At 46.2% G+C, this 14045-nt stretch overlaps 1 protein-coding gene across 4 annotated transcripts in view; it reads left to right on the forward strand.

Annotated features, from left to right (window-relative positions):
• TUBGCP6 (tubulin gamma complex component 6) overlaps positions 1-14045 on the forward strand; it is a 73884-nt gene that overhangs the window by 31802 nt on the left and 28037 nt on the right. For 2 of the 4 annotated variants that reach the window (XM_069764931.1, XM_069764935.1), the window contains exons 14-18: positions 58-173; positions 6011-6149; positions 6241-6348; positions 6763-7957; positions 13963-14036. In XM_069764931.1, coding sequence (XP_069621032.1) covers positions 58-173; positions 6011-6149; positions 6241-6348; positions 6763-7957; positions 13963-14036 — 1632 coding nt within the window. The remainder of the gene's footprint in view (positions 1-57; positions 174-6010; positions 6150-6240; positions 6349-6762; positions 7958-13962; positions 14037-14045) is intronic. The other 2 variants (XM_069764932.1, XM_069764934.1) reach the window with 2 other exon arrangements.

The raw sequence follows: 14045 nt of genomic DNA on the forward strand, positions 1-14045 counted from the left end.
GTAATGATTCCATTATTATTTGTAAAATTTATTGCAACTTTTCAATTTTGAACAAAGAGACGTCTTGCAGCCAAACAGGAAGAGACTGATGATGACTTCAGCTATGCTCGGGAGCTACGTGATCGTGAGAAAAGATTAAAGGCATTGGAAGAGGAACTAGAATGGAAAGCAAGGTAGACTTTCATTGTACCATTGATGTGCATACTTTGCTTTTGTATAAATTCTGTCATCTAGCAAGTCATTTTTATCTACCACCAGAATGCGGGGTTTTGCTTGTTTTATTTTTCAAGGTTTGGTGCGCCAATAATATATTGATGGGATATGCTTAAAATATGAGATCAATGTCTTTTCCACTTTCTTGTCCTCAGCCAATCTCTAGAACAGATGAGACATGTTACACTACTCACAATTCAGAGATATGTTATCAAGAAAGCTTATTTCTGTTAGAAAATGCAATAAACAATTATTAAGCCACATTAAATTAAATGGGGTTGAGCTTTAATATATAATTCATCAAATTGGTAAAAGAGCCGACTTTCTCCTTCGCCTCATTGGGGGACACAGGAGCATGGCTGTTATGCTGCTGCCACTAGGAGGCTGACACTAAGTAAACACCAAAAGATTAGCTCCTCCTCTGCAGTATACACCCTCACACTGGCTCCAGGCGAACCAGTTCATGCTTAGTGTCTGTAGGAGGCACATGGGTCTGGTCTTCAGACCACAATTTTTTATTCTTAATCTTTTTCAAGTATTACAGGGGGTGACTGATCCTTTCAGGTTTCTGATCTCCCCAAACCAACAACAGGCAGGAACGTGGAGTGTCGTTTCCACTTACCCCCTCCTGCACCGTTGACTATGGTATGCCTGAGCTCTCTTTTAGGGGCGACGGGTCTCTTCAGGGCACCGCTTTCCCCAAACCATCAACAGAGGGGAACATGGAGTGTCGTCGCCTCCATGTACCTCCTTCTGCAGCTAGGCTTAATACAGCCGAACCAACGGTCTTGTTCCTTCCTGGGGGGGTTAACCCCTAGGATGTTCAGAGGCACTTATGGAGTCCTTGGGGCCCCCACTGCATCAGCACTGATAAACAGTGGCGATGGAAGGAGGCGGACGGTCCCTCTCCAACTCGCGACCAATGGGAGGGTGGATGGAGGGCACCCTGCACTGTCCACGCTACAGCAGCTGACCTGCAGGCAGGACAATCCAGGCCCTGTGCTTCTTCTTCTCTGATGGTTTCACAACGGGCACCGTGGGTAAGTGGGGGCCCAGGTCACAATCGGCAGGAGGGCTCCTGTAGCCCGTACCCTCTATCCCCCAGGGCGATTCCTCTCTCCCCAGGCGCGCTCCGGACGGCGCCAAAAAAATTAGGCCCCGGCTTCGGCCTATTCTAGACCGCAACCCGGAAACTCCACCCGCTTGATTGCGTCATGCCTGCGGCTCTGCCCACGCTTGGTGCCTCTCACTCCGAGAGACCACCTTCTGGTAATCCCAGTGGCCATTTTTTTTCCTACCGGCCGCCTCTCTACACGTGCAGCTTCCCACTGCACACGGGGATTCTCCACTGGGCTGCATCTCACACCTGCAGACTCCTGGCGGACATCTTATCTTATGGCCGGATTCCTACTCAAGTGGCCTGTTCAGAAGAGCAAAAAACACCGGGAGGACCGTCTCACAGGGCCAACAGGACCTGGGTAAGATCTGAGCTGCGATACACCCATTAGCTCCTCTCAGAAATAATCACTGAGGCTTAGTAGCCACGAGCCCCCCTATTGGGGTATATTAGCAGGATCAGGGACATACTGGGGTACACCATGTCACTCTCTAAGACATCCAGAAAGGCTAACAAAACAGTGTTTTTCATCTCATGTGTCACCTGCCAGACTTCGTTGCCATGGGGACAGAATACGGCACTCTGCAAGGCCTGTGATCCCGAATGCGCTCAGGAGCCCTCCGCCACTACTGACTCCAGTGTACCTAGTCGCCCTGAGTAGGCTTCGTCACTGTTGCAGTCCATGGCTTCACTAGCTAAAACGATTAAGTCCCTCCACGGGTCGGGGCATTCATCTGCCTATCTTAAAGGGTTTCTCTACTTCATGGGAACCGTAGGTCAGCAAGGGCCGTTCACAGTAAAAAAATACTCGGGCATCTAGAAAACGGACCCATAGCATGTCTCTGGGGCCTTCTCGCACCTCGGCATCTGTGAGCTCCTTTTCTCGCTCCCCATCACCAGGGGTTCGCAGCGACCAGGGCTCTGAGTGAGTCTGACGTGCTCCTCGACCTAGACTCACCGGATCTCTCATTGAGGCTGTCAACCAGACTCTGAAGGTTGACGAGGACTCTTTTTCTGCCTGGGAACACACGGTGTCCTTCAAGAGGACCAAACGCCCTCATAGGGTTTTCTCCAACCATCCTGAGTTTCAGGACATAGTTCGGCGGCATAGGGAGTGACCGGACAAACGCTTCACAGGTCAGAAACCTCTTGAGGCGAGATACCCCTTTTTCATCAGATCTGCCGAAGGAATGGGCCGAATCCCCTCCAGTTGATCCACCTGTGTCTCACCAGGCCACCAAAACACTCCTTTCCTTACCAGATGGATCCTTCACTAAAGAACCCACAGACCATAACATAGAGAATCTTGCCCGCTCAGTTTTTGAAGCCTCGGGCTCGGCACTCTCTCCCTCTTTTGCCACGATGTGGGTAGCTAAAGCTATAGTTTCTTGGGCAGTTATCCTGACCAGAACCATTCAGGATAGTAACCTTCCCCACGAGGCAGCGGATCTGGCCAATCGGATCTCTCTGGCCGGAGACTATTTGGTGCAGGCTTCTCTGGATGTGGCTAACTGTGCTGCACTTGCAGCCTCAAACACTATCGCCATCAGATGGGCACTGTAGCTCAGGGAATGGAAATCAGACTCTGTGTCCAAAAAGTCCCTTACATCGTTGCCTTACCAGAGCAGGCGTTTATTTGGAGAGAAGCTGGATAAGCTTATCTCTGACTCCACAGGAGAGAAGAGTAAATTCCTTCCGCAGCAGAAGACTAGGCAACCCTTCCTCTGTCAACATCAGGCACGTTTCTGGTCCTTTCGCTGCAATCCCAGTTGGTCCACTACAACCATCTCTTCTGGATTGGGGCGCTCCCCCCTTGGGGACAGGGCCCCGACGTTTCATACAGGACCAACCAGACCTGGTCCGGTCCCAGAAAACGAGAGGTTCGGGGGGTTCTACTTGAACCTATTCGTGGTTCCGAAGAAGGACGGAATGGTGCGGCCCATTCTGGACCTGAAACTCCTAAACAAGTCAAAGTCCGGCACTTCAGGATGGAGTCCCTCCGTTTTATCATCACCTCGCTGGAGAAGGAGGAGTTCCTAGCATTCAACGACATCCGAGATGCTTATCTCCATTTTTCTCCCTCACCAGAAGTTCCTGCGCTTCCCTGTCTGCAAGGAATAATTCCAGTTCACAGCCTTGCCCTTCGGGCTCGCCACCGCTCCCAGAGTGTTCACAAAGGTCATAGCGGCCGTCATGTTCATTCTGCACTCTCTTGTGTGGTTATTTTGCCATACTTAGATAACCTCCTAATCAGGGGCCCGTCTTTCCAAGCCTGCACGGAGTGCATTCGTATCACTTTGGTTACATTTTCTCACCTGGGCTGGCTGATAAACCTTAACAAATCTTCCCATCCTCAGCTCAGCAGATATCCTTTTTAGGAATGACCATGGACACCTCCCGAGGGTTGGTAATTCTCCCTCGAGACAAGGTCCTAGCCCTTCAACAGGGAGCCGGGCACTTTGTCACCTATATCCTCACTTCATCCGATTCAGCATGGGGTTCCTGGGCAAGATGGTGGCAGCGATGGAAACTGTTCCCTTCGCCCAGCTACACCTCTGTCCTCTCCAGCATGCGCTTCTGGCAGCCTGGGACGGGAACCTGTTCTCCCTGGACTGGTTGTTCCGCTTGTCTCTGCGGGTCAAGCAGGCCTCAGGTGGTAGACGTTACGGTCTTCTTCACCCAAGGGAAATCCTTTCTCCCGGTCCAATTAGCTGGTGGTCACCACCGACGCCAGTCTTCTCGGCTGGGGAGCTGTCTTCTGCCATCACACTGCCCAGGGGCGCTGGTCACCTCGAGAATCACGCCTTCCGATCAACGTGCTGGAAATCCAGGTGATTCGGTTGTCCCTGCGGCGGTTCCCTCACCTCCTGGCGGGGGTCGTCCCATCTAAGTACAATCGGACAACGCCACGGCTGTGGCATATATCAACCACTAAGGGGGCTCGTGCAGCAGGGCGGCAACGCGCGAGATGGACCACATGCTCCGCTGGGCCAAGAGGAACCACTCAGTCATCTCAGCAGTGCACATTTTCCGGGCGTAGAAAACTGGGCGGAAAACTTCCTCAGCTGTCAGGGTCTCGCCGCAGGAGAGTGGTCACTCCATCCGGAGGACATCCAAGAGATCTGTTACCGCTGGGGACTTCGGATGTGGATCTGATGGCATCAAGATTAAACGCCAACGTGCCAGAATTCATAGCTCGGTCCCAGGATCCAGAGGTTGTTGGGGTGGATGCATTGGTCCTTCCATGGCATCAGTTTCGTCTTCTGTATGCGTTTCCCCCACTTCCGTTACTCCCGAGGGTCATCAGGAAGATCAAGACTGAAGGAATTCCAGTTCCAGTGATCCTAGTCGCTCTGGACTGTAGTGTTTTATAGAACACTCTTAGTTTTCCACATGGCTATGTCCTAGGCACGCCTTGAGGCCATTCTCAATTTTTTTAATTACAACAATAATACACAGTGTCCACGCCTAGATGACTCCAACTTTGACCGACTTTTCAAAGTTAGGCTGGTCATTGATCACTTCAGCAACTAATTTCCTGAAGAGTACATTCCCCAAGGGACATCTGCGTAGATGAGTCTCTAAGGCTTCCACACTTCCGTCTTTTGTCCTCCGTCGTTATGGGCAAAAACCGGATCCTGCAAATATGCTTGCAGGATGCGTTTTTTGCCCATACACTTGTATTAGCGACGGATCGCGACGGAGGGGAACATGTCGCATCCGTCGTGTTTTGGCGGACGCGACGCACAAAAAAAGTTCAATGTAACTTTTTTTGTGCGACGCGTCTGCCATTTTCGATCGCGCATGCGCGGCCGAAACTCCGCCCACTCCACCCCGGACTGCAGAATGGGCAGCGGATGCGTTGAAAAACTGCATCCGCTGCCCACGTCTTGCAGTTATTTCACAACGTACGTCGGCCCGACACATTGCGACGGGCCCGTACCGACGGAAATGTGAAAGTAGCCTAATACACCGCAAGGTGAGGCAAAAAATTCAGGCAATACCTGCCTAGAAAGAGGGCCAGGTACGGAATTAAAATGTACTAACTGTGCGAGAGTACCTCAGGGTACACCTGAGATTTTGTTTTATGAAGGGAAGGACAACTTTCTACATGGCATTGCAGGGCTAGGGGACTTGGTCAGAGAGATCAACTCCCCTCTTGTTATTATTGTATCCCAGCACACAGTCTGGTTTGGGAACCCGTGTAGAGGAACCTCATACAGCGGTTGGGGTGCTGCCATCACCATATCTGGTGGTCAAGAAAAGGACATCCCTCTTGTCCTTAACCACCAGCATGTTGTTGCTACATTGGGCTCTGCTCTCAGTCTCTTTGTTGTTTTCATACACTATTGCTATTTATTTACTGCTGGGTATTTTTCATCATTTTGATTTAATCTCGGGTTTTGTCTGCTTAGTGGCCAGTCTGAACATGCGCCTACATGCTGCATGCATACCATCTTATATTCCAGTTCATCTCCAGTTTTTTTTTCTATTGCTATAGCTGCATTATTTTCTTTTCACATACCGGTTGGTATATAATTTTTCTAGATCATTACAGAACAGAAAGTAGGAAGAAAAGGAGGATTATGCTGGATTCAGCATAAGGAATCTGTTGTATTGGATTATAATAAATGCTTATTTTTTTTTAAAAAAAAAGTTCTCTTACTCATTTGATAACAGACAAGAACTGGTTCAGCATTACAGTCGATTATCCGAAGAGGCCACTCGGAAAGAACAGAGAGCTCTATGGAAGCTGCAGCGTCATAAATTAGAGACTGCTCGCCTGAAATTTTTTGTGGATGATGAAAACCACTTACAGGTATTTGGTTCCTGCTGTCATTGTGGATTAGTAAACTACCGAGGAGTCTTTCTCTGATGTGTCTTGATGCTCATTATGCTCCTTCACTTAGGAATTGCTTGAACAGAATCCAGTGGGTTCATCTACACAACAGATACTTCCCGAAACCTCTGATCCTGCACCTGAATCATATAACCCATTAAAAGATCAAGTAAATATGGTATGACATGCAATTTTATATTTGTCAGGGTTTTTTTTTTTTTTTTACATTTAGAACATTTTTATGGTAAATGTACATCTACATTGCTGCTCCGTGGCATGCATGTACCTCAAGGGGGAGAGGAATTAACTTGATGAGACGCCCCCTTTTGCCACATTTAATATGTGATGTGTTGTATAATAGGAGCCGAGGTTCTCCGATCCCTGAGAAATAATGAATATCTCTGGGGACTGAATGTATTAGCAGCACTGACACTTCCAGTGGTTCACGTTTTAAAAGATTGTCTTCATTTTTCCTTTGTTTCATTTGTCATATAACAGGAAGTCGGGTAATTAACTTGAATCAGTTCATGTATTACTGTGTATGTGGTAATAACAGTATTTTCTTTAATTATCCATATATTCTGTTCTATAGATGCTTGCATTAGAAAATATGTCTTCGGGCAATATGAAAACTGAAAAACTGAGACATGAGAGTTTTATGTGTGTGCAAAAGACTGTAATTACAACCCCTGAAAAGAAAACAGACTCCATAAATGCTCCAGACCAAGCAGTAGATGGCACAAATGTGGACACACCTGCTCTGGAATTTGACGATTTCCTTCCTATACCATCCACGGTGAGCCAGGACACACTGCTAACTGTAGATCAGGGTCACATTGACGATGCTTTACAAGTTATAGGTTCTGATCTGCCAAAATCCGCAGAAAACTTGGACTCTACAAATGCATCAAGTGTTAATCCTGTAAGTGAGTATGACTTTAACACAGTTTTGAAGCCAGGGGCATTTGCACACGTCTCTCAGGGACACCTTCAGATTGGAGAGTATGTATCTAATGAACAACCTAGAAGGCCGCGTTGGAATATCCATGGGCATGCATCAGATGCCAGTATCAAAGTTGGAGAATATGTTCCTGATACTGTTCTGCCCAAACCGCAAGCTAGCCAACATGGCCATGCTTCTGATTCCCACATAAATATTGGTGAATACATGTCTGAAATCAAGACTGCTCCACCTCGATGGAATATTCATGGCCATGTCTCAGAAGGCCATATAAAAGTAGGAGAGTATACTTCTGATATAGAGGATTCAAAACCAAGGCACAGTGTCCATGGCCATGTATCTCAGGCCAATATCAAGATTGGTGAAAATGTGTCTGACGTCACACTTTCTAGACCCCGGTGGAATCACCATGGCCATGTATCTGATGTGAATATTAGGTTTGGAGAGAACGTGTCTGATGTTTTATCCTCCCGACCTAGGTCGAATATACATGGACATGCTTCACAATCCCATATACAACTTGGAGAGCTCGTGTCCGACGCTGAGCAGACAAAACCTCGCTGGAGTCCTTTTGGCCATGCCTCACATTCAAGCATTAAAATCGGAGAATGGTCTCCCACCGTGGAAACTAGTGTGTCTCCACATCTGAAATCAGGACTCGGCCATTCCTCTGATTCTACAGTTCAGAATGTGTTGTATGGTGATAGATTGACTTCTGAAACCTCGGAAACAGAAGGTCTTTCTTCTAAAAATACAGTTTCCTCTGACACTGCTGCTGTATTGACACCACCAAGTGGGAAAGAAAATGAAGAAAACATGAAAGAAGGTAATTATTAAATACCTTACTTGGCTATTACATCTAGAATTAAGTATATAACAACACCATATAGGTATGTTCAGCTTCTCAATCTGAAATATTAACATAAAAGGATCTTTCTGCAAATTTGGGGTTATAAGAGGTAACCAGCAGCCATTCAGCAATTCACAAACATCAAATCAACCTACAAGAAGAGTTAATATTCATATGAACAATAGTCTGATTCTTGACCAACCGAAGAAAAACACATGAATTTAGTAGTCAACGTTTAGCCAATAGCCTGTGTCTCCTGGCCTACTAAAAATGGACATCTGATATAATTAAAATGAAGTGCTGTGTCGTCACACAATAGTGATAGGTTATATACGTTCCAGGGGGTGACAGATTCTGTATAAGGTCAGACGGTGTCCAAGTAGTTGGACCCCTGCTGATTAGTTTTTAATAGGCAGAAATGCCCTTTACAATATATTTATAATTTCCCTGTGCAAGATGTTGTAAAGCCGCCAGTTACATATTTTATTGTTCATGGTAGCACGCTATCAAATATATTAAGTGGCCTAAAAATTAATCTTTAAATAAAATAAGAAACCTAGCTGCCCTGTTAGTCTGCAGCAATTTCTTCATGATCCTGAAACAATAAGTTTTATAGAAATCTTGCAGAAAACAAAGGGGTTAATCAATTCCATCTTCAGCCGGTGACTAGCTGAAGCCACGCCCTCTTTTCTTAGTGGGTGGGGCTTAGTGATCCTCTGTCACTCCGCAGGGCACAGCAGGGAGGCTTCTGCTTCAGCTAGTGCCTTTCCAGCCAGACACTCAGAAAAAAGAAAAAAAAATACCGTATATACTCGAGTATAAGCTGACCCGAGTATAAGCTGACCCCCCTAATTTTGCCACAAAAAACTGGGAAAATCTATTGACTCGAGTATAAGCCTAGGGTGGAAATGCAGCAGCTACCGGTGAATTTCAATAATAAAAATAGATCATTATTTCCACATAGCTGTGCCATGTAGTGCTCTGCACCGTTCATTATTTCCCCATAGCTGTGCCATATAGTGCTCTGCACTGTTCATTATTGCCCCATATAGTGCTCTGCACCGTTCATTATTTCCCCATAGCTGTGCCCCATATAGTGCTCTGCGCCGTTCATTATTGCCCTATAGCTCTGCCCCATATAGTGCTCTGCGCCGTTCATTATTGCCCTATAGCTCTGCCCCATATAGTGCTCTGCGCCGTTCATTATTGCCCTATAGCTGTGCCCCATATAGTGCTCTGTGCCGTTCATTATTGCCCTATAGCTGTGCCCCATATAGTGCTCTGCACCGTTCATTATTGCCCTATAGCTCTGCCCCATATAGTGCTCTGCACCGTTCATTATTTCCCCATAGCTGTGCCCCATATAGTGCTCTGCACCGTTCATTATTGCCCTATAGCTGTGCCCCATATAGTGCTCTGCACCGTTCATTATTGCCCTATAGCTGTGCCCCATATAGTGCTCTGCACCGTTCATTATTGCCCTATAGCTGTGCCCCATATAGTGCTCTGCACCGTTCATTATAGCCCTATAGCTGTGCCCCATATAGTGCTCTGCACCGTTCATTATTGCCCTATAGCTGTGCCCCATATAGTGCTCTGCACCGTTCATTATTGCCCTATAGCTGTGCCCCATATATGCTCTGCACCGTTCATTATTGCCCTATAGCTGTGCCCCATATAGTGCTCTGCACCGTTCATTATTGCCCTATAGCTGTGCCCCATATAGTGCTCTGCACCGTTCATTATTGCCCTATAGCTGTGCCCCATATAGTGCTCTGCACCGTTCATTATTGCCCTATAGCTGTGCCCCATATAGTGCTCTGCACCGTTCATTATTGCCCTATAGCTGTGCCCCATATAGTGCTCTGCACCGTTCATTATTGCCCTATAGCTCTGCCCCATATAGTGCTCTGCACCGTTCATTATTGCCCTATAGCTGTGCCCCATACAGTGCTCTGCACCGTTCATTATTGCCCTATAGCTGTGTCCCATACAGTGCTCTGCACCGTTCATTATTGCCCTATAGCTCTGCCCCATATAGTGCACTGCACCGTTCATTATTTCCCCATAGCTGTGCCCCATATAGTGCTCTGCACCGTTCATTATTGCCCTATAGCTGTGCCCCATATAGTGCTCTGCACCGTTCATTATTGCCCTATAGCTGTGCCCCATATAGTGCTCTGCACCGTTCATTATAGCCCTATAGCTGTGCCCCATATAGTGCTCTGCACCGTTCATTATAGCCCTATAGCTGTGCCCCATATAGTGCTCTGCACCGTTCATTATTGCCCTATAGCTGTGCCCCATATAGTGCTCTGCACCGTTCATTATTGCCCTATAGCTGTGCCCCATATATGCTCTGCACCGTTCATTATTGCCCTATAGCTGTGCCCCATATAGTGCTCTGCACCGTTCATTATTGCCCTATAGCTCTGCCCCATATAGTGCTCTGCGCCGTTCATTATTTCCCCATAGCTGTGCCCCATATAGTGCTCTGCACCGTTCATTATTGCCCTATAGCTGTGCCCCATATAGTGCTCTGCACCGTTCATTATTGCCCTATAGCTGTGCCCCATATAGTGCTCTGCACCGTTCATTATTGCCCTATAGCTGTGCCCCATATAGTGCTCTGCACCGTTCATATTTCCCCATAGCTGTGCCATATAGTGCTCTGCACCGTTCATTATTGCCCCATAGCTGTGCCCCATATAGTGCTCTGCACCGTTCATTATTGCCCTATAGCTGTGCCCCATATAGTGCTCTGCACCGTTCATATTTCCCCATAGAAAGCTCTGCCATTGTCGCTGCTGCTGCTGCAGTAAAAAAAAAAAAAAAAACACATACTCACCTCTCTTGCTTGCAGCTCCCAGCGTCCGGTCCCGGCGTCTCTCTGCTCTGACTGATCCGGCAGTGGGCGCTGCGCACACTATATGCGTCATCGCGCCCTCTGACCTGAACAGTCAGAGCGCTGATAGACGCCGGGAAGATGGAGCGGCGCCCGGCGGCTGGAACGTGGACAGGTGAATATGCGATACTTACCTGGTCCTGGCGTCCGGCTCCTTCCCCCGCACAGCTGTCTTCGGTGCCGCAGCTTCATCCTCTATCAGCGGTCACCGTTACCGCTGATTAGAGAAATGAATAGGCGGCTTCACCCCTATGGGAGGTGGAGCCGCCTATTCATTTCTCTAATGAGCGGTCCCACGTGACCGCTGATAGAGGAAGAAGCTGCAGCACAGAAGACCGTGGGACGGCAGGGGGAGCGCCAGGATCGCTGGAAGCAGGTAAGTATGCCTCAGCGCCCTCTCCCCCTCACCCGCCGACCCTGCCACCCACCTTGACTTGAGTATAAGCCGAGAGGGGCACTTTCAGCCCAAAAATTTGGGCTGAAAGTCTCGGCTTATACTCGAGTATATACAGTGTATGTATATATATATGTGTATGTGTATATATATATATATATATATATATATCTCTACTATATAAAGCTGAGTGTGTGTGTGTGTATGTCTGGGATTGGCATCTGCACCGTCGCAGCTACAGCCACAAAATTTTGCACAGTCACACGTCTGGACCCCGAGAGCGTCATAGGCTATATTGTGAGGCGAAATTTTAACCCCGCGCGTTCCAATTCACCAAACAATTTTGCCCCTATCTACATAATGGGGAAAAAAGTGAAAGGAAAAGTGTTGGAAGCGTCGCAGCTACAGCAACAAAATTTTGCACAGTCACATGTCTGGACCCCGAGAGCGTCATAGGCTATGTTGTGAGGTGAAATATTAACCCCGCGCTTTCCAATTCACCAAACAATTTTGCCCCTATCTACATAATGGGGAAAACGTGAAAGGAAAAGTGTTGGAAGCGTCGCAGCTACAGCAACAAAATTTTGCACAGTCACACGTCTGGTCCCTGAGAGCATCATAGGCTATGTTGAGGTGAAATTTTAACCCCGCGCTTTCCAATTCACCAAACAATTTTTCCCCTATCTACATAATGGGAAAAAATGAAAGGAAAAGTGTAGGAGGCAAATTGACAGCTGCCAGATGTGAACAAGGGGGACTTAAAGAATGAGAGCGATGGCGCCAAAGAGTATATACCGTACAGTTGCTAAGGTGGGGCCTCGACATGGGATACTCACCACACACGGGGATATGAACACACACAAAATGCGCCACACACTACCATGTGCTTGAACACATATTACCCTCAGCACACATTTCACCACAAATACACCAACCTCGCCACATAAAAGTCAAAACACAAAAGTCGCCACTCAAAACTCGCCACGCGCAGAACTCGCCACATGCAAAAACTAGGCTCTTGCAAAACTTGCCACAAGTGCAAAATTCTCCTCATGAAAAACTCGCCACACGCAAAACTTGCACACGCGGAAAAATTGCCACATGCACAAAAGTTGCAACACATGCAAAAGTTGCCTCACACAAAACTTGCACATACTCAAAAGGCACCACACATAATACTCGCAACGCGCAAAACTCGCCATGCGCAAAACTTGCTGCACACAACTTGCTACACTAACCTGTCACATGCAACTCGACACACAAAAAGTTGCTACACGCATGTTGCTACACAAAACTCATCTCACAAAAGTCGCTACATGCATGTCGCCACACGCAACTCAACACACACAACTTGACAAACGAAACTCGCCCTAAAACACACACAAGTCTGGTATTATCCTTCAAAAATAAAAATCTGATTAATAAGCAGACAAACTACAACAATTGCACCATATAGGAAATACAGCAGCTGTCAGTCACATGACCTGTCTATTATGTGTATGTGTGAGCTAATATATACTGCCAGGGGGAGGGCTTCCTGTTGGCTGGGGATTTATCAGGCTGCCAATTTAGCTTACAAATACTGAGGTAAAAATACTGAGCAAATAACGTGTGAACGAGGTCTAATACAGGAGGAGATGACACACAGGTATATACTATATACAGGGGAGATGACACACAGGTATATACTATATACAGGAGGAGATGACATACAGGTATATACTATATACAGGAGGAGAAGACATACAGGTATATCCTATATATAGAAGATGACATGCAAGTATATACTATATGCAGGAGGAGATGACACACAGGTATATACTATATACAGGAGGAGATGACATACAGGTATATACTATATATAGAAGGAGATGACATTCAGGTATATACTATATATAGGGAAGATGACACACAGCAGGTATATACTATATACAGGGGAGATGACATACAGGTATATACTATATACAGGAGATGACATACAGATGTATACTATATATAAGGGAGATGACAAACATGTATATACTGAGGTGATGAGGTGAAAATGAGAGGTGTGAGGTGAAAATGAAAAGGTGTGAGTGCAAAATGAGAGGAGTGAGGAAAAATAGTGGAGTGATCAGAAAATGACAGATGTGAGGTTGAAATGACAAGTGTTAGAGGGGAATGAGAGGAGTGAGGGAGAAAATGAGAGGAGTGAGGGAGAAAATGAGAGATGTGAGGGGGAAAATGAAAGATGTGATTGGGAAAATGAGAGGCGTGATGGGAAAATAAGAGAAGTGAGGTGCTATAACTAACCACAGATATTTACTATGCCCAGGCAACGCCGGGCTCTTCAGCTAGTATATATATGTGTGTGTATATATATATATATATGTGTGTGTGTGTGTGTGTGTGTATATATATATATATATATATATATATATATATATATATATATATATATATATATATATATATATATATATATGAGAGATATAGATATATTGTACATATATAATTTTTTTTTCCTTTGGTTTTAAATATAAGATGAGATTAAATTGAATCTGAGAAAAGTAGGAGGAATTGGCAGGATATTTTTCATTTTATATTTTACATTTTTTGTTCACTGTTTCTCTAGTACAGTAATCCTTTTTGCCTCTACATAGTAATGCAGAAACATTCAGTACTCTATAGTAATAATTTCAGATTTGTTTCTCATAGCAGAAAACATATCTGAAGACACGAAGTCGCTTCCTCCAGAAACCAAAGCTGATGTACAGGTAAGAGCT

Source organism: Ranitomeya imitator, chromosome 4, assembly GCF_032444005.1.
Source record: "Ranitomeya imitator isolate aRanImi1 chromosome 4, aRanImi1.pri, whole genome shotgun sequence".
NCBI classification, from domain to species: Eukaryota; Metazoa; Chordata; class Amphibia; order Anura; family Dendrobatidae; genus Ranitomeya; species Ranitomeya imitator.